We start from the raw sequence: 21,592 nt of genomic DNA, 5'->3' as shown, positions 1-21,592 counted from the left end.
TTGAGGCTCAGCTCAGGTATTTTGATTTTCTATATTCCTTATCCGATTACTCGATTATTCGAACTAACTAGTTCATAGATTAATCGAGGACTAAAATAATCAACAACTGCAGCCCTAGAACAACGCTTCGAATCAAATGTTGCTGCTTTGAGTATTCGATTAATTAAGAGTGGTGTTGTAATGGTTTGAAAGTGCTTGCATTTAGTTTTATTGATATGGGTGGATACACAGCCCTCTAGTGGTAACAGAGAAAATGACATGTCATTTAACATTTCCGAATCCAGCTGCTCCCAGTTAAGACCAACATAAAGTTTTTGTTTGAGCTAATGTTTTTAAATACATTCGTAATTTATCTTATAGGCATATTTCGCCGTTTTTTGTGAGAATATGTGTTTGAACAATTTGTTAAGAGCAATATAATTAAAAATCGTTAGCATTTTGTAGCATTTGAGCTAGTGGACTTTTGTTATGTAAGTTAGCCTGTTCTTTTGTTGTTTTGTTAATTTTTTTTTTATACCGTTTGAAGCTAAGCTGTTTTTTTTTTTTTTTTGGAAATGAAAAGGCAATCCTGCATAGTTTAAAGAAACATTCGGGAATTTTATTTTGTATTCGCATTTAATGCTCTTTTAAAAGTGTAATCTTAGCAAGCCTTTGTTTTACATCTCCTAATTTGTATTCTGCAACACATTAAATGTTCTGAATCCGATTACTCGATTATTCGAACTAACTCGTTGATAGATGAGTCGAACTAAAGTCATCGATAGCTGCAGCCCTAAATTGGACGTCTAATACCGTCAGTGCTATTGTGTACTTTTTGTGACAACTTTGCTTTAAAGGTTGGGAAATACTGCTCTAAAAACTGCATACTTACATTCATTTTATATCCGATTATTTGTTTTTTGCGCCTACACCCAGGGCATGACAGGAAAAAAATCGAGAACGGTGGGAAATTTTGGACACACGACAGTCAAAAGTATTTTTTCCCTCAGTTTCAGGATAGGTGAGCATCCGACCTCTTTGTTTCCTTTTCCTGACAATCTTCTTGGCTCTCTTTGGAGGGTCAACAAGCGAGCGCGTGCCAATGTCATGTACTTTTTGGAGTCAGTAGTTACTTAGTGGACTTTCTCTGCTGTGCTTTTTTTTTTTTTTTTTTTTTTTTTAAACTACAGCTGCTCGTTTGGATGCTGTTCTCTGTCGCCCTCTGGTGGCTTGACAGCGTTCTGTCCGGGCGATGGCGTGTGGGGTGGGTGCACCACGGCCGGCGGGAGGGGATGTGCGACAGGCACTGCGCTGGGCACTATGCCCTCCACAGGCGGAGGGAGGCCACCGGCGGTCATGCTTACCACCCCTGGTGGGGGGTACCTGGTAGAAAAAGAAGGTTGTGGTTAGGGTTGCCGACTCCATGAAAAAAAAAAAAAGTCACACTTGAATGGTAAAGCCTGCTGGCCCGATAACCATCACCCTTAATGTGAAGAGATTTTTTTTTCCATTAATGATTATAATTTTATATTTATCTTACTCAAACCTAAATTAATTAGGTTCATATTTGAGTGATATACAGTCATGTGAAAAAATTAGAACACTGCATGAAATATTCAGTTCTTTATTAAGATATGTTCTTATAGCAATGTCTGATGTCTCTAGAACACAAAGTGATTTAATTGCAGGTTCACAACAAAAATGAACATTGTTTTACTCATTAAACCAAATATATCAACAAAAATGCATATTCTAACTGAGGAAAAAGTTAGGACACCCTACCACCTAATAGCTAGTGTTACCCCCTTTGGCTGAAATAACTTCAGTGAGACACTTTTTGTGGCCATCTACCAGTCTTTGACATCGGTTTGAAGAAAGTTTGCCCTACTCCTCAACGCAGAATACTTTAAACAGTGAGATGTTTGAGGGGTTTCTTGCATGTGCAGCCTGTTTTAAGTCACCCCACAGCATCTCAATGGGATTTGCTTTGACTCGGCCATTCCAGGACAATCCATTTCTTTCTTTTCAGCCAGTCCTTGGTGGATTTAGTGGTATATTTTGGGTCTTTGTCGTGTTTCAGGCTCCAGTTGGACCTCAACTTTATTTTTTTCACAGATGATCTCACATGTTCCTTAAGCACCCTCTGATACAAAATAGAATTAATCATGGATTCTATGATGGTGAGCTGGCCAGGTCCTGCTGCATCAAAGCATCCCCAAACCATGACACTTCCACCTCTATGCCTCATAGTTTGTATGCGGTTCTTTTCCTGGAATGCTATATTGGGTTTACCCCGAACATATCCTCTGTCCTGGTGTCCAAATAATTCAATTTTAATCTGTCCAAAGAACATTATTCCAGAAGTCCTGGTCTATGTCTACATTTACTTTGGCAAACTTCAGTCCGGCATTCATGTTCTTCTTGGAGAGCAAAGGTTTCCTCCTTGCACATCTCTCATGAAGGTTAAACTCGTGAAGTCTGTTTCTGATTGTAAAGCCTGCTGTAGGTCCCGTGATGACATTTTAGGGTTTTTGGAGACTTGCGTCTTGTGGTCTGCTCTCGGTGTGAACTTGCTTGGACGGCCAGACCTGGGCATGGTGGCAGTTGTTTTGAATGTCCTCCACTTGTAGACTATTTTCCGGACAGTGGAATGGCAGATTTTATATTCTTTTCAGATCTTTTGACGTCCTTTACCAGACTTATAAATTTCTAAAATCTTCTTTCTGAAGGTCTCAGACAGCTCCTTTGATCTCACTATGGTGTTTTCTCTCACTTCAACAGTCAGTCACTGTTGAAAGTATTCTGCGTTGAGGAGTGGGGCTAAAAATGGCTACAAAAAGTTATTTCAGCCAAAGGGGGTAACACTAGCTATTAGGTGGTAGGGTGTCCTAACTTTTTCCTCAGTTAGAATATGCATTTTTGTTGATATATTTGGTTTAATGAGTAAAACAATGTTAATTTTTTGTTGTGTACCTGCAATTAAATCACTTTCCTTTCCAGAGAAAATTAAAAACAAGATCCGACATTAATATGTGAACATTTCTTAATAAAGAACTGAATATTTAATGGTGTCCTAATTTTTTCACATGACTGTAAGTGCATGGAAAAACAATCATTATAAGCAGTGTATTATTATTCCCCCCCCCCCCAAAAAAAAGAATAAACTTAACATCTGCTCTGCTAGATTTAGAACCATATAATTTAACACTTAAGGTCCTGAGCCTTTTTTCGTGTGTGTTTTTGGCCATTTTTTTTTTTTTTTAAAGGGAACCACTGACTTAAAGACTTATAGGCTCTAATAAGCTCCAATTGTTCTCTTTTACTAAAATATGTTGTATGTGATGACAACATGCCTGCTATGCTGTCGTCTACGGCAGGGGTCCCCAACCTTTTTTGCACCACGGACCGGTGTGATTTGGGTCTTTTTTTCACGGACCGGTGTCCTGTCAAATTTTGCTCCCTTATAAAATTTTGCTCCCAAAACTTTTGTGGCGGTGAAAAAAGCCCTCTTTTATATTCAGTTGGACTCTCAATGTGATCCAATGGTGCTAAAAAACTATTTACATCATAAACATACATGTGCAACACGGAAATGGTGTAAATTAATGCTTAACGACACGGCGAAGTCGTTAAGTGAGAAGGCTACGTGCAGTTGTTGTGTGCACCTAACATGGCAAACGTAAGTTAATATTTCTTTCTTTAAAGAAAGTTTGTAGTGTGTACTTTGGAATCGCTGCATTCGCGGTCCTTTTTAACGTTACGCGCATGCCAACTTTGTCAGAACACCGGCAATGTGCGGCAGAAAAATACAGCAAATATAAAATAGCATTTGTTTTTAGCCCCGTCATGTTAAGTGCAGGGAAAAAATACAACTCACCCGCTGAATCAGTGGGAGGCCTGAGTTTGTTTCGTTGAGACGAGATGGTCCCGAGATGGGAGAGTGAGAGAAGCTAGCATCACAAATACACGATGTTGGAAATTGTAGCAATTTTCAGCGCGCTCCTAGCGATGTCGGGATATTCCGAAATGACTTTAATCCAGAACTTCGGTAGAGTTGTTGTCTCAAATGTACGTTTAAGGTCGCCGTGATTCACGAGCTCTACAAGCTAATATTCCTGTTGCACAGACATGCTCGAATCACTTGGTTTATTCACATACGGGTCACGAATTCACTTCTTCGCAGTTCGTGGGTCTTTAGTGATTGGGAAGTAGCATCAATTTTGTTTTCTTCGAGGTTGTAGGCACATCTTCTGGCTCGTCAGGTTCCCTTTTCCCCGTAAAATGTCTGTCCAAAGACGTCTGTTATTCAGTAATTCTAGTGTGGGGGCTAATTATTTCCGGGAAGAAATGTGATTGGTGACGACCTATGTCATACGTTATTATCGAGTCCAAGCGCGCATAGATATACAAAACGAGATTTAGTGCTAACAGCCCAATCAATGCATTTCTGTGACGACCTCCTATCCTGTAGTTGTATATCCAGAGTAGACAGGGATATTGGTGTGTTAAGCGGCACAGGCCAAAGTCAATTGGCCAGAATGCAGTCGTTAATAAATTATTTATTATTTCTGCGCGGCCCGGTACCAAATGCGCCACGGACCGGTACCGGTCCGCGGCCCGGTCGTTGGGGACCCCTGGTCTACGGTGTGTCTGTCATACCTGTAGGCGCCGTTGAGTTCTGGGTGGACGTTGGTCGGTTCGACTCCTGTCCAGTGGTTGTTCTGACTCAGGAATTCCTTGTTGACACAATTCTTCAGACTATCCGGAATACGACCTTAACACAGACGGAACTTTCTTGGGATGAAGTTCCTAAGATGATAGAAAGATCAAGTGGTCCTGACCTGTGACTGCTCTTCGAATCTCTCTAGCCGCCTCTTCTCGCATCTCCAGCGACGCCTGTTCGCTGTACCAGGCAGCGTGAGGGGTGCAGATCAGGTTGGGGGCGTCCTTCAGAGGACCCTGACTGAAACTATGATCATAAACAATGGGAAAAGGGACAATACAAAACGAATAAATTAGGGCTGTCAAAATTATCGCGTTAATGGGTGTTAATTAATTTTTTTAATTAATCACGTTAAAATATTTGACGCAATTAACGCATGCACTAAATGAGCCGCTCTCGCATTGCCTCAAACAGATTTCAATGAGGCCGTTTATGGACATTAAAAGTGAAGAGAATGCCACCGGCCGCTTGGGGGCAGCGCCGTTCTATACTAATGTTATTCCTTCTAATAGTGGGAGAATTAGTAGTTGTGAGACGTTTATACTGTTGCTTTGTGCTCCACACATATTTCAGTAAGTTTGCTTTCTTTTAGTGGCAATTATGTGTCTCTTGTTGTATTTTGGGTAAGATATGCTCAGAGATATATCTGTTATAAAGGCGAGTGGACACAGGCATTCTTTGGGCTGCGCCGTTTATTGGCATACGCTTCTGCAACTCCTTCACAACAAACAGAAGTATCATTTAGTGAAAGCACAACAAAAATAATATTGCTATCTCTCAAAAAAAAAAAAAAATGTTCACAAAAAGAAAAGCACTTCAGTCTGTTTTAATGAGGCCCTATTCTCACACAGCTAAACAACAATGCAAAGTGAACTGGCATTACTCAGAGTTTGGTCACTCAATTCTTATTATTGTTATTTTTATTCTTATTATTATATTAACTCTACTTTTGATTGAAAATTGTACAAATTTTATTAAAACGAAAATATGAAGAGGGGTTTTAATGTAAAATTACTATAACTTGTAACTATAACATTTATCTTTTATGAACTACAAGTCTTACTATCCATGGATCACTTAAACAGAAAGAATGTTAATAATTCCATTTGTGGATTTATTGTTATGATAAACAAATACAGCACTTATGTACAGTATGTTGTATGTGTATATCCATCTTGTGTCTTATCCTTCCATTCCAACAATAATTTACAGAAAAATATGGAGTATTTTAGAGATGGTTTGAATTGCGATTAATTGCGATTAATTACGATTAATTAATTTTTAAGCTGTAATTAACTCGATTAAAAATTTTAATCGTTTGACAGCCCTAGAATAAATACATTTTGAATAACCAATTTTAGATGCTAAAAACTGCTATTTTAATGCAAGTTACCATGTACATTACAAACCATCATGACAGCCAAGTTGAGGCGTCGTTTACCTGAAAGGTTCTGTTTCATGAACGTCGAGGCCAGCGCCACGTATCCTCCCTTCCTTCAGGGCCTGAGCTAAGGCCTTCTCATCCACCAGACCCCCCCTGGCGGTGTTGACCAGGAATGCTCCTTGCCGCATCTGGCAAACACACACGTTGCGTCCGCTCCCATTTTATAATTCAAATGTGATTTAAATCAAACCGAATCGTGATAAAGCACCTGCTTTATGGTAAAGTCATTGATGAGGTGGTGGTTGTGTTCGTTCAGGCTACAATGCAACGACACGCAGTCGGAATGGAAGAGCAGGTCCTGTGCGAGATAAAAATGAGTTGAGCATAAGACATGTACAATTGACCGTTCGCAAACTCCGCCTCCCAAAAAAGTATTTAGTCAGCCACCAATTGTGCAAGGTCTCCCACTTAAAAAGATGAGCGAGGCCTGTAATTTTCATCATAGGTAATCCAGAAAATCACCTTGTCTGTTTTTTAAAGAATTTATTTGCAAATTATGGTGGAAAATAAGTATTTGGTCAAGAACAAAAGTTCATCTCAATACTTTGTTATATTCCCTTTGTTGGCAACGACAGAGGTCAAAACGTTTTCTGTAAGTCTTCAAAGGTTTTCACACACTGTTGCAGGTATTTTGGCCCAGTCCTCCATGCAGATCTCCTCGAGAGCAGTGATGTTTTGGGGCTGTCGTTGGGCAACACGGACTTTCAACTTCTCCACAGATTTTCTATGGGGTTGAGATCTGGAGACCGGTTAGGCCACTCCAGGACCTTGAAATACTTTGTACGAAGCCACTGTTTGTTTCCCGGGCAATGTGTTTGTGATCATTGTCATGCTGAAAGACGCAGCCACGTTTCATTTTCAATGCCTTTGGTGATGGAAGGAGGTTTTCACTCAAAATCTCACGATACATGGCCGCATTCAACCTTTCCTTTACACGAATTGGTTGTCTTGGTCCCTTTGCAGAAAAAAATGACGTAAAGCATGATGTTTTCACCCCCAGGCTTCACAGTAGGTATGGTGTTCTTTGGATACAAATCAGCATTCTTTCGCCTTCAAACACGAGAAGTTGCGTTTCTACCAAAAGTAGAGGTGCACGATAATTATCGCTCAGATAATAGGAATTATGACGTCATCCCAATAAATCCGATGACATAATATATTATCGGCCCTATTAATAATATTTTTGGCACTGTGTCGGATTGGGATTTGTGCGTTTGTTTCCACTCCTGTTTTTCCAGTATGCAAAGTTTTGTTACTGCCTTTGTTTTGTTCATTATAATAATGTTCATGTCATCATGAAAATTCTGGTTCGGTCAAAGGCAAATCTAAGCTGAATCAACCACTAGTATTTTTGACTTACAGGTGTTCAAAAACTCAGGTCAAAACTCAGGTCAAAACATTGAAAAATTATGTATATATTATCGGTTATCGTATCGGTATCAGCCTTGAGGAGCAGGAAGTTATCGATATCGGTATCGGTTTCAAAAAATGGATATCGTGCACTCCTAACCAAAAGTTCTATTTTTTTGTTCCATCTGACTATATGACATTATCCCAGTCCTCTTCTGGATCATCCGAATACTCTCTAGCAGACTTCAGACGGGCCTGGACGTATACTGGCTTAAGCAGGGGGACACAAGTGGCACTGCAGGATTTAAGTCCCTGGTGGCGGAGTGTGTTATTGATAGAAGCCTTTGATACTTTGGTTCCAGCTCTCCTCAGGTCATTCACGATGTCCCCCTGTGTGGGTCTGGGATTTGTGGTCAAGGTTCTTGTGATCATTTTGACCCCACAGCGTGAGATCTTTCGTGGAGCCCCAGATTGAGGGAGATTATCAGTGGTTTTGTGGGATTTCCATTTTCGAATAATTGCTCCCACAGTTGATTTCTTCACACCAAAATGCTTACCTATTGCAGATTAAGTCTTCCCAGTGAGGTTTATGTCTACAATTTTGTTTCTGGTGTGTCCTTTGACAGCTTTTTGGTCTTGGTGTTAGTGGAGTTTGAAATGTGACATGTGAAATGTGACATAATGCTTTTTCCTCCAATCGCTACCCCTCTTTCTATGGAGGACCAAAGCTGCCAAAATTCAAAATAAAAATAAAAATGAATCAATCAATAAAAAGCAAAATAAAAATGAAAATAAATACAAAAATAAGAAATATGATACAAAAATTAAATATAAATACAAAAATAAATTTGGAAATAAGTAGGTAATTAAATAAAAGTAGAAATAAAAATGAATATATATACAAAAATAAGAAATTACATTAAAAATGTAAGAATAAATACAAAAATAAATGTGGAAATAAATACAAAAATAAATATATTGATTGAAATAAATGTCAATCAATAAATAAAAACGCTTTGCCATATATTTACTTATTTCATTGTCAGTGCCAACGTTCAAGTGGAAATGTTATTCAAATGAGGGGGCGGTACTACATGTGTTGAACTATTCACCCATTGGTCGATTGACATGCCAGTTCAGTGATCCTCTCGATCGACGAAGTAATGTCTGCCTTCCTGCTGCTTGCTTGCTTCGTAAAATAATGGGACGAGACGAGAAGGTCAGAATCCAAGTGGCTACGGGATGCTGGCAATCGGTTGGATGAGGACAAGGTACGTATTAAATTGGTAATTTGGTGTGTGTTTTTTAAAAAAATTTTTACTTAAGTCCAGTTGAGGTATGTTGAATCTATATAATCTTCCATAAGCTAATACCTTGCATTGGGTCTCAGGAATGGGAGGCAAGGCGGGACATGGATAAAGCTGCTAACAACATTAAACTCACAAGGAATAGTTTAGCATTCGCGCAAATTAGTGAAGCAAAATTCACACATTCAAGTTCGTGTGGTTCTCCGGGAGACTGTTTTCACCGGCTGGTGTCTCGTTTAATGCTTTCGTAGCTAATCTATTATACCATTTTGCCGTTGTCATCTATTTTCTTCTAGATACTTCTGAGGAAGGTTGGGGTGTTGTTCCTCAACAATAAGACATCTCTCGTCCTCACTTATCTACGTGCTTTTTTTTTTTTTTTTACCCTAAAGCTCCCCGAAGACGCAATAAATTTACATTTCAGGGAATGCTGATGGTGAGCAGTTGGCCAGTATTAGGGGAAAAAGTTACTGACCTTAAGTGGCTCATGTTGGTGTCCAGCGGACAATTTTTTTGATGAACGAGTTAGTTGTGCTGGAAGTCCTTTTTTGTACATCAATTGCCTGTTTATCATTTGTATTGTATTACACTGGTCATCAATAAAATATTACTTTGCAGAAAAACAATCATTGCCTTTATTATTTCTTCACATTATTGAGGTACTGTCACATCAACGACAACCAACATTCTATGCTGTCATTTAAAACAAGTCCAAATATTTGACGCAGGATGGATAGTCTCGTTGTAGACATTCAATACATTAGAACATTCTGACATCTGCTGAATTTCTTCAGGAGTCGAGGCCTGTCGCAGCTGCACTTCTGGGACTGACATCGACATGGGGATGATAACCATGTGGACCATCACATAAAACTGCAAATATGTAATTTAAAGTTGAACCAACTAGTCCTAAAACATAACTAAACATGCACACATCGTATATGGCGAATTTAGTTATTGATTAGCCTCATCTGTATGTGCCTAGCCCTAGACCGTGAAAGTGTTCGCATTTATATAATTTTATTTAACTTTTTTGGTCAGGGATATTTCATGCTTTTATTGTTTTTTTTTTAATGTTACGTTTTTGATTAGAAATGTGCACTTTACATTATCCCTTTTGAATTTTAACTTGTTAAGCCATTTTCAAAGAGCCAACAAGCAAAGAGGGCGTGCCACACCTCATAATTTGATTTTGATGGGTAAAATTTCATCCAATCATCTCCCAGAAGTGGCAACTAAAACTATACCAACATTTCTGCAATAACAGACAATGTGTTGCAGGGCCCAGAATTTTTTTTTTTCGTAATTCTGACACATAAAATTTTAGGGTTTCTTATTTTTGCAAGCCATAAACATCAGCATTTAACTCATTGGCTGCCATTGACAGCGCTTGACATCCAATCAATTTTTGACTGGGAGAGGCTGGCAGCGAAAGCACTCCAAATCTAAATGAATTGGATTCCTAGCGCGTAATAAATAATAAAAGCATGAAATATTTCAACTTCATTTAAAATGGTCTATATTATACTGTATATGGGTTTATCTTTCCAAAATGGGTGAAAAAAATATGGTCTTAATTTATTTTTGTACTTCCTTCCGAGTCCCCCAATATAGAGCTTTAATTTTTGACTTTATGGTTGCCATAGCTATGCCTTTGACTGTTGGGGGCTGGCACAGAATATCATCTACGGCGAACAGTTTGTAGTTGTAGTGTGCGGACAATTCCCGGTGGATCCAGACGTGGCATGGATTCTTGCACACGAAGTCCTCCATGAAAAAACAGGAAAACAAGTTGCAATTTAAAAAGTTGCATTGCATAAAAGCTGAAGAAGTAATTTCTAGTGTTTAAACAGGACTTGAAATAACAAAATGGTTTAACCCTGATGGCAAAGTCATGATTCGGCTTGTTATTTTTTTTTTAACACAAATATTTCCTCTTGACACTTCATTTGAATGAATGAAACTATAGTCCAAGTCAAATTATTAATGACATTCACTTACTCTGAACCTTTGTACGTCGGAACCTGAGACGTCCTTGCATCATTCTGAACCCAGAATTTGGATGAGATCCCGGGATCCCTGTAATCACCCAGCATCCAACGTTGCGATGTCAGTGGAATTATTCAAGTCAGAGACTCTAAAAACAATGTCATGGTGAGCAGGAATATCGTTTGCTTTCATGAGAACTTAGTTGTAACTTCTGCTAAGCTACACTGGAGCAGTTACAAGTAGCTTTGATACCAGTAGCAGTCAGATATATATAGAGAGTGCAGCATGCCATACGAATAACCAAGTTTTCGTTTTAAAATATGCCACTGTCATACAAACTCACCTTATACCATGCTTTGACATTCGACGGTGGATAATGCATTTTCTCTCACTTCTCACCAAGTAGGACTACTAAACTAGGTCGGCTGTTTCCCTGACTTTCAGACCCACGTTCTGTCATCTGTGGCAGGCATGGCTAGTAGATTTCAGAAATCGAATGTCGATCAACCAATAAGCGAATAGTTCAACCCATGGCACCCTTAGGAACGCCCCCTCATTTGAATTACATTTCCACTTGCAAGTTGGCGCTGACAATGAAATAAGTAAATATAAGGCAAAGCGCTTTTATTTATTGATTGACATTTATTTCAATCAATATATTTATTTTTGTATTTATTTCCACATTTATTTTTGTATTTATTCTTACATTTTTAATGTAATTTCTTATTTTTGTATATATATTCGTTTTGATTTCTACTTTTATTTAATTACCTACTTATTTCCAAATTTATTTTTGTATTTATATTTAATTTTTGTATCATATTTCTTATTTTTGTATTTATTTTCGTTTTTATTTTGCTTTTTATTGATTGATTTATTTTTATTTTGAATTTTGGCAGCTTTGGTCCTCCATATCTTTCTACTGAATCTGTCTGTTACCTGTAGCGTGGTAACCCTCTGAAGGCCCAGGGATCTTTCCACGCCATCCGCCAAATAGGGATCGTAGAAAATGACGTTGAAGCCAAACACTTTAGCGCGTAGGGCCACAGCCTGGCCCACTCGGCCTAAATGCACACAAAAACAAACATTAGTATGTGGAGAAGTGAAATGGAATCACATACGTAACTTCATTCAAATGGAATCATATAACTTCATTCATGTGAGAATGAAGATGCATATCTGAGGAGGTGGGATTTGCTCACCAAATGTACAAAAGATGTTTGTAAGACTTGTAATGTTCGCATTTCTGGTAACATTTATTATCGTGTATACAGTGTATCACAAAAGTGAGTACACCCCTCGCATTTCTGCAGATATAGGTATAGGTATAGATTAGATATATCTTTCCATGGGACAACACTGACAAAATGACACTTTGACACAATGAAAAGTAGTCTGTGTGCAGCTTATATAGGAGTTAATTTATTTTCCCCTCAAAATATAGCCATTAATTTCTAAACCCCTGGCAACAAAAGTGAGTACACCTCTTAGAAACTACGTACATCCCTAAATGTCCAAATTGAGTACTGCTTGTCATTTTCCCTCCAAAATATCATGTGACTCCTTACAGGAGTGCTTTCAGCATTGCTGCAGAGATTGAAGAGGTGGGGGGGTCAGCCCGTTAGTGCTCAGACCATACGCCGCACTCTACATCAAATTGGTGTGCATGGCTGTCAGCCCAGGAGGAAGCCTCTTATGAAGACGGTACACAAGAAAGCCCGCTGGTCTCATCAGACCATATGGTTCCAGTAATCCTTGTGCTTTGTTGACATGTCTTCGGCAAACTGTTTGCGGGCTTTCTTGTGTAACGTCTTCAGAAGAGGCTTCCTCCTGGGGTGACAGCCATGCACTCCAATTTGATGTAGAGTGCGGCGTATGGTCTGAGCACTAACATGCTGATCCCTCACCTCTTCAATCTCTGCAGCAATGCTGACAGCAGTCTTGTAACGAGTCACAAGAGAAAATATATACTTAAATATCTGCAGAAATGCAAGGGGTGTACTCACTTTTGTGATACACTGTAAATGCCGCCTCAACTGACCTAGTCCGATGAGTCCCAACGTCTCCCCTCGGATCCTTGCAGCTCCTGAAGCCACTTCACGAATTTGCTCCACGCTCTGGACCCGTGTTCCCTCCCGGAGAGCCTTGTGTCGTAGTGATTAGCGATACGTGACGAACGGAGCAAAGACGTTACCGTGTCTTCAAGTCAAGAACAACAAACCTGATGCAGCCACGTGGTGCGGCGGTACAAGGTGAGAATGTGACAAAGCGTTGAGTCGGCCGTCTCCTCCACCGAAGCGGCTGGCATGTTACACACAGCGATTCCTGTTGGAATAGAATGTGATAATATATCGGAAAGGTGATATATCATAATACTAGGGCTGCAGCTATCGAATATTTTAGTAGTCGATTAATCGATGGACTAGTTAGTTCGAATCATCGAGTAATCGGATAAGGAACATGAAAAATTAAAGTATCTGAGCTGAGCCTCAAACGGTATAATTTTTTTAAAAAATTTAAAGAGGCTCTCTGTACAACAAAAGAACAATTAGCTAACTTACATGCTTAAATGCTATAAAATGCTAAAGTTTTTTTTTTTTTTTTACAATGCTCCTAACAAATGGTTCAGACACATATTCCCACAAAAACGGCCAAATATACCTAAAAACTAAATTATGAATGCATTAAAAAACATTAGCTCAAACAAAAACTTAGCTGTCGTTGGTCTTAACAGGGAGCAGTTGGATTCAGCCATGTGAAAAGAGGCAGACCATAGGGCAGTGTATCCGCCCTAATCAATAAAACTAAATGCAAACACTTTCAAAATAAATCATAACAACGCCACTTTAATTAAACGAATACTCCAAGAAACGAAATTTAATTCGAATATTTTTTTCTAATCTAATACTTGAGTTAATCGATTAATCGTTGCAGCACTACATAATACTTTGTAGCCCCAGAGGTTATCGATATGCTCCCACCAAGAATCGATATATCATTTTTAAAAAGTTGTCACTGTTTAAAAATGAAAAAGGAACCTGCTGTTTAGAGGATTCGTTTGATTAGAGTGGCGTTGTAATGGTTTGTTTTGAAAGTGCAATTAGTTTATTGATTTGGTTGGATAAACTGCCCTCTAGTGGCAACAGTGAATATGACATAACTCATTTAACATGGGTTTCCAGCTGATCCCTGTTAAGACCAACATAAGGTAAGTTTTTGTTTGAGCTACTATGTTTTTTTAATCATTCGTAATTTAATTTATAGGTATATTTAGCAGTTTTTTTGTGGGACTGTGTGTTTGAACAATTTGTTAGGAGCATTGTAAAAAAAACAAAAAACAAACACATTTTTACATTTTATAGCATCTAAGCTAGCAGACTTATGCTATATGCAAGTCAGTTTTTTTTTTTTTTTCTGTACAGGTAGTCCCCGGGTTATGACGTACCCGATTTATGTGATTGCGACTTTACAACGCTGGAGTCTCGTCCGCCATTTTGTCTCTAGTCGTTTTATGATTTATTTATTTATTTATTTATTTTGTCCCGTAAACAGTACCTTATTCTACCTTAGGACTATCTAAATTTTTACTTGATTTTATTAATGTAATTGTTCTGCCCCTTGGCAAAATGTGTATGAATTATAATGTTGACTTTTGTTTTGTGATGCATGCTTTTATTTTGGCAGAGGAAGCGTAGAGCAGGTAGTACTTCCACATGCAAGTAAGAGGACACGTACACACGAAAAACGTATTCGCGCACGCAAAGGATGGCGCACGCGCACTCACGAAGAAGAACTCATTTTTTCCCATGAAGAACTCGCGCAGCCGAGTGAGAGGGGAACGGTTACAGATTAGCTCGCTGTCTAGCCAGGATTTAGCTCCAACGTCTTGGCAAGGACAGTACAATGTCTCATAATATATGTTTTTGGATAGTTATTTTGCAATTCAGGGGGTATTTAGGGGTACTTAAAGGGTTAATTCCGGGTTACGTCACCAGCGTAGGAACCAAACTTATTCGTAAGCCGGTGACTACCTGTTCTTGGATCCTCTTTTTTTTTTTTTTACTGTTCATTTTAGATCATTTACAGCTAATTCCTGTTGATTTTGAATCACTTCCTATTCATTTGGGGAAATTCTTGGGTCATTTACTTATCAGTAACCCAAAAAGTTTGGAATTATACTTCCACACTAAATGGAGGCCTACAGAGATCAAACCAATCTAAGAACACTCCCAGAGACAAAGTACAGATGCGTAAAATTTCATCAAAGTCCCAGCAATTTTGGAGTCCATGGGGAATGAACACACACACACATATATATATATATATATATATATATGTATATATATATATATATTAGGGCTGTCAAACGATTAAAATTTTTAATCGAGTTAATTACAGCTTAAAAATTAATTAATCGGAATTAATCGCAATTAATCGCAATTCAAACCATCTATACAATATGCCATATTTTTCTGTAAATTATATATATATTCTGTAAAATAAATTGTTGGAATGGAAAGATAAGACACAAGATGGATATATACATTCAACATACGGTACATAAGGACTGTAGTGGGCATTTCACTCTACTGTCATTTAAATCTGTCTATGCTGTCCTCACTCCGAAGCGTCTACTTTTTCCAAAGCTAGACAGCTAGTGAACGACGCCTTAATAATCAGACTTCTTCCTTTTTCATCTTATTTATTAATAAAATGGCCTCAAACCACTGTCCTCTTTAGACCGTAGTGAAACAACAACAACAAAGTACACAGCATTGCATTAGCAACAACGTTAGCTTAGCACGCTATACAGGTTCACTAAACATAAACAAAAAGCGTCTCATACAAAAAATAGAACATTTCGCTTACTAACATAATATGTACATTCTTTACAACAACCATACTTACGGACAAATCTTGTCCAAGGATCATATAAGCACAACATTATCAGCCCGAGACGTCGTGCAGCCATAATGAAGAAAAGAAGAAAATAATAAACCATGTCGCAAAGCGACCACAAGAGTTCGCTGTTGGACAGCGCAAAAAGCCTTGCTTTAAAACTTACCAAAAGGCAGAATACTTTCTGAGCGGGACATGTGCGTTAATTGCGTCAAATATTTTAACGTGATTAATTTAAAAAATTAATTACCGCGCGTTAACCCGATAATTTTGACAGCCCTAATATATATATATATATATATATATATATATATATATATATATATATATATATATATATATATATATATATATATACACACACACAAAATTCAATTTATATAATGTATAAGGTTAGATTCTTTGTACTTTTCCACCGTATACAGTTTGGCTGGGAATTTTGACTAGTGAGTCTGACAGAGTGCGCTTACAGGGTTATTTGTGGGCTAAAATAATTAGGATATGTATAATAAATAGGGCTGTCAAAATTATCACGTTAACGAGCGGTAATTAATTTTTTAAATCAATCACGTTAAAATATTTGACACAATTAACACACATGCCCCGCTCTAACAGATTAAAATGACTGTGTCATGTTCATTTGTTACTTGTGTTTTTTTGTGTTTTGTCGCCCTCTGCTGGCGCTTGGGTTCGACTGATTTTATGGCACCATCCATGAGCATTGTGTAACTATTGACATCAACAATGGCGAGCGACTAGTTTATTTTTTGTTTGAAAATTTTACAAATTTTATTCAAACGAAAACATTAAGAGGGGTTTTAATATAAGATTTCGGTAACACTTTATAATAACTATCCGTTTTACTAGTTAACAGATCATTAGAAAGCTGTTGATAAATTATTTATTGTTGATTTGTGAAGTATTTGTTAACAGTTTGTTAAGCATTTACAGGGCGTCCTTAACCTGAAACACAGTTTGTGTAGAAACGTTTCAAGTTTTTGTGTGTAACGTTTGGCATTTCTATCTTTTCAGGTTAAGAAATGCCGTTCACTTCAAAAGAAAAGGCATTTTGATAAGGCATTTTGCAGGCAGGGCTCATGTTGCACATTTATGAAAATCTGCCATAGAACCAACAAATATTTGTACTTTTCTTTGTATATTTAACCAATAAAACTTATGACCTTCAACATAAAGTGTATATAGTTATATTAAGATCCATCAACGAGCATGGGCATTTAGAATGGGGTCAACCATATTGAAACACCCTGTAAATGCTTAACAAACTGTTAACAAATACTTCACAAATCAACAATAAATCATTTATCAACAGTTTACTAATGATCTATTAACTAGTAAAACGGATAGTCATTGTAGTGTTAACAAGCTTTCTATAACTTGTACTAACATTTATCTTTTAAGAACTACAAGTCTTTCTATCCATGGATCGCTTTAACAGAATGTTAATAATGTTAATGCCATCTTGCTGATTTATTGTTATAACAAACAAATACAGTACTTATGTACCGTATGTTGAATGTATATATCCATATTGTGTCTTATCTTTCCATTCCAACAATAATTTACAGAAAAATATGGCATATTTAATAGATGGTTTGAATTGCGATTAATTATTTTTTTAAGCTGTGATTAACTCGATTAAAATTTTTAATCGTTTGACAGCCCTAATAATAAAGTGTAGCGTCTTCTGGAAGGCTTCATGGTGCACTTGAGAACCAAGGTCCTGGTCCATTGAATGTATTTAGCCATAGACTTCAAATCTCTATCATGAGGTTTGTGATTTAGCTTAGGTATTATTGCTTTAATTTTGCCCCTGAATTGTGTGTCATCATCTCTTGTTCATTGAACAGAATTAAAAAACCTGTTACCACAGAGCTTCTTCGACAATATGAATAAGATATTTAGAAATTTTATCTGGGATAAGAGAAAAGCAAGACTTCGACTCAAATTACTTTACTTACCTTATGAAAGAGGAGGCCTGCAACTCCCAAACCTTAGATGGTACTATATGGCTGCTCAATTAACATCAGCTACCCACTACTTTAACACAGACTCTCCCCCCTCATGGGTAAAGATTGAACAGCAATCAATATCAACAAACATACCAATCCACAGTTATCTTTATTCTGCAAACCTGAAAAAAGTAAAAAAAGACACAAAAAATCCCTTTCTAAATAATACGATAGTTAACTGGCACAAGGCGCACAATCTCGTTGATAGCCCTATAACAATATCTTGTTTCTCTCCTTTGCAGAATAATGATAATTTTCCACCCGGGAGAATGGATGGAGGCTTTAAATTATGGAAAATTAAGGGTATTGAAACAGTTGGAGACTTATATGAAAATGGAATATTGCTTACATTTAGTTCTCTATGTGAAAAATATCAAATCCCCTCCAGACATTTTTTCAAATATTTGCAAGTAAGAAATTTCATTTACACAAACTTCGGAGATGCCACACATTCTCCCAATCTATCACCGATCGAGGAAATAACACACAAGCAACCAAAAAATGGTCTATTGTCAAAGATCTATAATTTACTTATTATTAACTGTAAAGAGTCATCAGTTGACAAATTGAATGCTTGGAGAAATGACCTGAAAGAAAATATTGCTGAGAGTGATTGGAATGAAGCCTGTTTGAGAGCTCAAAAAAATACAATAAATACTAGGTTAAAACTGATTCAATACAAATGGTTAACAAGAATGTACATAACTCCTGAAATACTACACCACATGTCTGGTAACATTCCCGGTACATGCTCTAAATGTAACGACTGTAAAGGTACGCTCTTACACTGTGTGTGGGAATGTTCTAAAATTCAGAAGTTTTGGAAAGATATAACTAAGTGTTTATCAGTTGTATTTGTTTCAAATCTTTTTAATGGTTTTTCCATAACAAAGCAACATATAATAAACAATATAGAACAACATAGAATAAACAAAAACAGACTATTAATGCTATCCAAAAACTGACACTGAAGCAGCAATCAGTGCACACACTCAAACAACATAGACTAACCATACACAAGTACATAGTCTGGGATATCAGTTGTTATCAGTTGTATTTAAATGTAATGTACCTACTTCGGCCAAACTTTGTGTTTTGGGGATTTATCCAACGGATGTATTAATAACCCAAAACCTGAGAAAATTGTTAGACTTTGGGTTACTGCATGCACGAAGAGTGGTTGCCCTAAACTGGAAGAACATGGAACCTCCCTCGCTAAGACAATGGATTAAGGAACTTTCGGAAAACATAGGAATGGAAAGACTGACCTACATCGCTCAAGGAAAACAAAAAGAATTTGAAAAACTATGGGACATATACATGTACATTGTATTAACAGTCTGAGATCTTAGAATGTAATTACGTCTTCTACATACAGATATATTTTTCATTTTGTCTTTGCAAGCTGTGTGAATGTGTGTGTGAATGTGTATTATTTTTCTCTTTATTTTATTTTTATTTATTCAATTGGGTTGTAATATATGACCTCCTCGTGGTCATCTTGTTTTGAATTCTCAGTTCTTGTCCTTTTTTTTTTGAAAAATAAAAAAAAAAAAAATTAAAAAAAATAAAAAAAAACCTGTAAAAAGAGAAAGTCAACTATTGGCTATTTTTGTCTTGAATTACTTTCTCATCAATACCAAAATTTTAAGCGACAATAGTGTATGTTAGCATGTTGGCTGCCATTGACGGGCACTCAAACATAAGCATTCAAAGCCATTTTTTTTTTTCATTATCATGAGCTTGTATCGTAAATCGTATCTTATTGAGGGGTGCACCGGGATTCCCACCCCTACTTGCTCCCCCATTCCGTGTCAGTGCTGTGACACCAGGAAAAATAATCAAGTGTAAAAGGGGTCAAACTAACCGAGTTCGCCAGCCGATTTGATGTCAATGTTGTCATAGCCGCTGCCGATGCGCACAATGATGCGGAGAGCTTTGAACTTCTCCAGGTCTTCTCTCATCAGAGTGATTGTGTGATACATCAACGCTCCCACGGCTTCATTAAGTACCTGAATCGTGAATAGAACACGGAAGACAATGTTACTGGGCTGTCAACAACATGTTTCAATTAGCATGTCAAAGCGGTGACTCATGTTGAGCCAATCTGAGCGCCATCTGTTCGTGTCATAGCGAGGGCGCCCGACTGTCACCCAGAACGAGACATAACCTGGCAAACATATTTTCAGCAACACCTCACAACAAGTCGTGTAGTAGCAGTTGTTGACCTACAATGTAGAATTTTTGCGCATGTCATTTCTTTACATGCTAATTATCACGTTTTACGTGCTCTTTATCACGTTTTTACTTCCTAATTATCATGTTTTTACCTCATAATTATGACATTTTTACATATTTATCACATTTTTTTACATAAATTTCACGTTTTTAATGACAAGAATCACGTTTTTACATGGTAGTTACTAGAATTCCCGCCCCGCAAGTAAATGTCGGATCGCTGTCAAATACCTGTGTAATAGCTTACGAGCGAAGTGAAAGTGAAACAAGAAAGAAAACAAATCGCTATGGCGAGCGGAGGTGTGGAGAGACCGAATTTTGAGGAAGCACCGGCTTCTTTCAAATTTGCGGTGTGGCAACATTTTGGTTTCCCCGTGGACTACAATGCGGAGGGAGAGAAAATATTGAAAAAAAGCACTTCAAATGTAGTAATTACGATTTAAACATGTCACTGTCCCACCGAATATTTTTTTTAAAAGAATAAAGTAGAAAAATGCTTGTCTTTATTAAATGCTTCATTGAATGAGTCCACTCAAATCCACTCAAGCTGCTCACTTACAGACAAGTTCAACGATGATTGACGCATGCGTCGCTTTGACGTAAGTGTCTCTGGCAAGATCAAACTTAACCGTTTGTCGATCATCGTTAAACTTTAATAAGCAACTCCAGTGCACTGCCTAAGAAAAGAAGCAGGAGAGAGTGTGAGAATACGTGATCGGATCTGGACACCTCATCTGTATTTATTTTCTTAATTGATAAAAAAAAATCTGCAATGGACTGAGGGCGCGAAATTTGAAGCGTGAAGTAGCGAAGGATCACTGTAATCTTAGTGTCAAATAGGAGTGTAACAATAAATTTATATGGTAATGTATCATGTAATGTAATGTAATGTAATGTATTCCAATGCGTTATCGATATTCTCCTGCCAAAAATCGATACATAACTTTTAAAAATGTGGGACTGTGTAATAAAGAAACCAACTTTTGCTACCAAAATTTTCCATTTCAAAAGTGTCTAATAAGTCAACTCATCGTCTGCCATTGACGGCGCTAGACATCCAATCCATTTTGACTGGGAGGGGCGAATGAACATTCATTGGTTCGTTCATCTAGCACCGTCAGTGAGTTTGTCTTTTGGGTCTAGCCACCTTCTCATGGATCTCCTGTGTGGACTGGGCGTCACAGAAGGCCACGGTTGCGACGTCCTTGAGGACTGGCATCTCAACTGTGCAGTCGCGACCGTCCAACAGAGCCACCAAAGGCCGCGGATGCATGGGTCCATTCATTATGGGAGGTCTGATGCCTGGAAAGACAGAAATATTTCATTCTTTGAATAAGTTATTCGACACTTAGTATAAAGTAACTTCCTATCACCGTTGGCAGTAAATGAACAAACATTCGTTCGCTGCCACTCTCGCGTCTAGTCACGAGGTTATGTCAAGTCCAGTCTCGAGGTCGACTCGAGTCACGAGGTTATGTCGAGTTGAGTCTTGAGGTTGATTCGAGTCACGAGGTTGTCGAGTCGAGTCTCGAGGTTGTCGAGTCGAGTCTCGAGGTTATGTCGAGTCAAGTCTCGAGGTCATGTCGAGTCTCGAGGTTATGTCGACTCGAGTCTCGAGATTAAGTTGTGTCGA

General features: G+C 37.8%; 1 protein-coding gene and 1 long non-coding RNA gene across 2 annotated transcripts in view; both read right to left on the bottom strand.

Annotated features, from left to right (window-relative positions):
- Nucleotides 1-532: 532 nt before the first annotated feature.
- LOC130924117 (C-terminal binding protein 1) overlaps nt 533-21,592 on the bottom strand; it is a 32,732-nt gene continuing 11,672 nt past the window's right edge. Inside the window, exons 2-11 of the mRNA XM_057850464.1 lie at nt 21,107-21,261; nt 19,589-19,733; nt 13,014-13,117; nt 12,834-12,936; nt 11,732-11,856; nt 6,355-6,444; nt 6,144-6,274; nt 4,821-4,948; nt 4,639-4,753; nt 533-1,362 (exon numbers count right to left, since the gene is read on the bottom strand). Of these exons, the coding sequence (XP_057706447.1) occupies nt 1,164-1,362; nt 4,639-4,753; nt 4,821-4,948; nt 6,144-6,274; nt 6,355-6,444; nt 11,732-11,856; nt 12,834-12,936; nt 13,014-13,117; nt 19,589-19,733; nt 21,107-21,261 (1,295 nt within the window). The 3' untranslated portion in view covers nt 533-1,163. The remainder of the gene's footprint in view (nt 1,363-4,638; nt 4,754-4,820; nt 4,949-6,143; nt 6,275-6,354; nt 6,445-11,731; nt 11,857-12,833; nt 12,937-13,013; nt 13,118-19,588; nt 19,734-21,106; nt 21,262-21,592) is intronic.
- On the bottom strand, nt 9,319-11,518 carry LOC130924118 (uncharacterized). Its single transcript, XR_009064832.1, has 3 exons — nt 11,136-11,518; nt 10,805-10,940; nt 9,319-10,570 (listed from the first exon to the last, which is right to left on the bottom strand). It is a non-coding gene; the product is annotated as an uncharacterized LOC130924118 (long non-coding RNA).

This window comes from Corythoichthys intestinalis, chromosome 11 (assembly GCF_030265065.1).
Source record: "Corythoichthys intestinalis isolate RoL2023-P3 chromosome 11, ASM3026506v1, whole genome shotgun sequence".
NCBI classification, from domain to species: Eukaryota; Metazoa; Chordata; class Actinopteri; order Syngnathiformes; family Syngnathidae; genus Corythoichthys; species Corythoichthys intestinalis.
The sequence above is the reverse complement of the archived record's forward strand: the minus strand, read 5'-3'. Positions and strand labels throughout refer to the sequence as shown.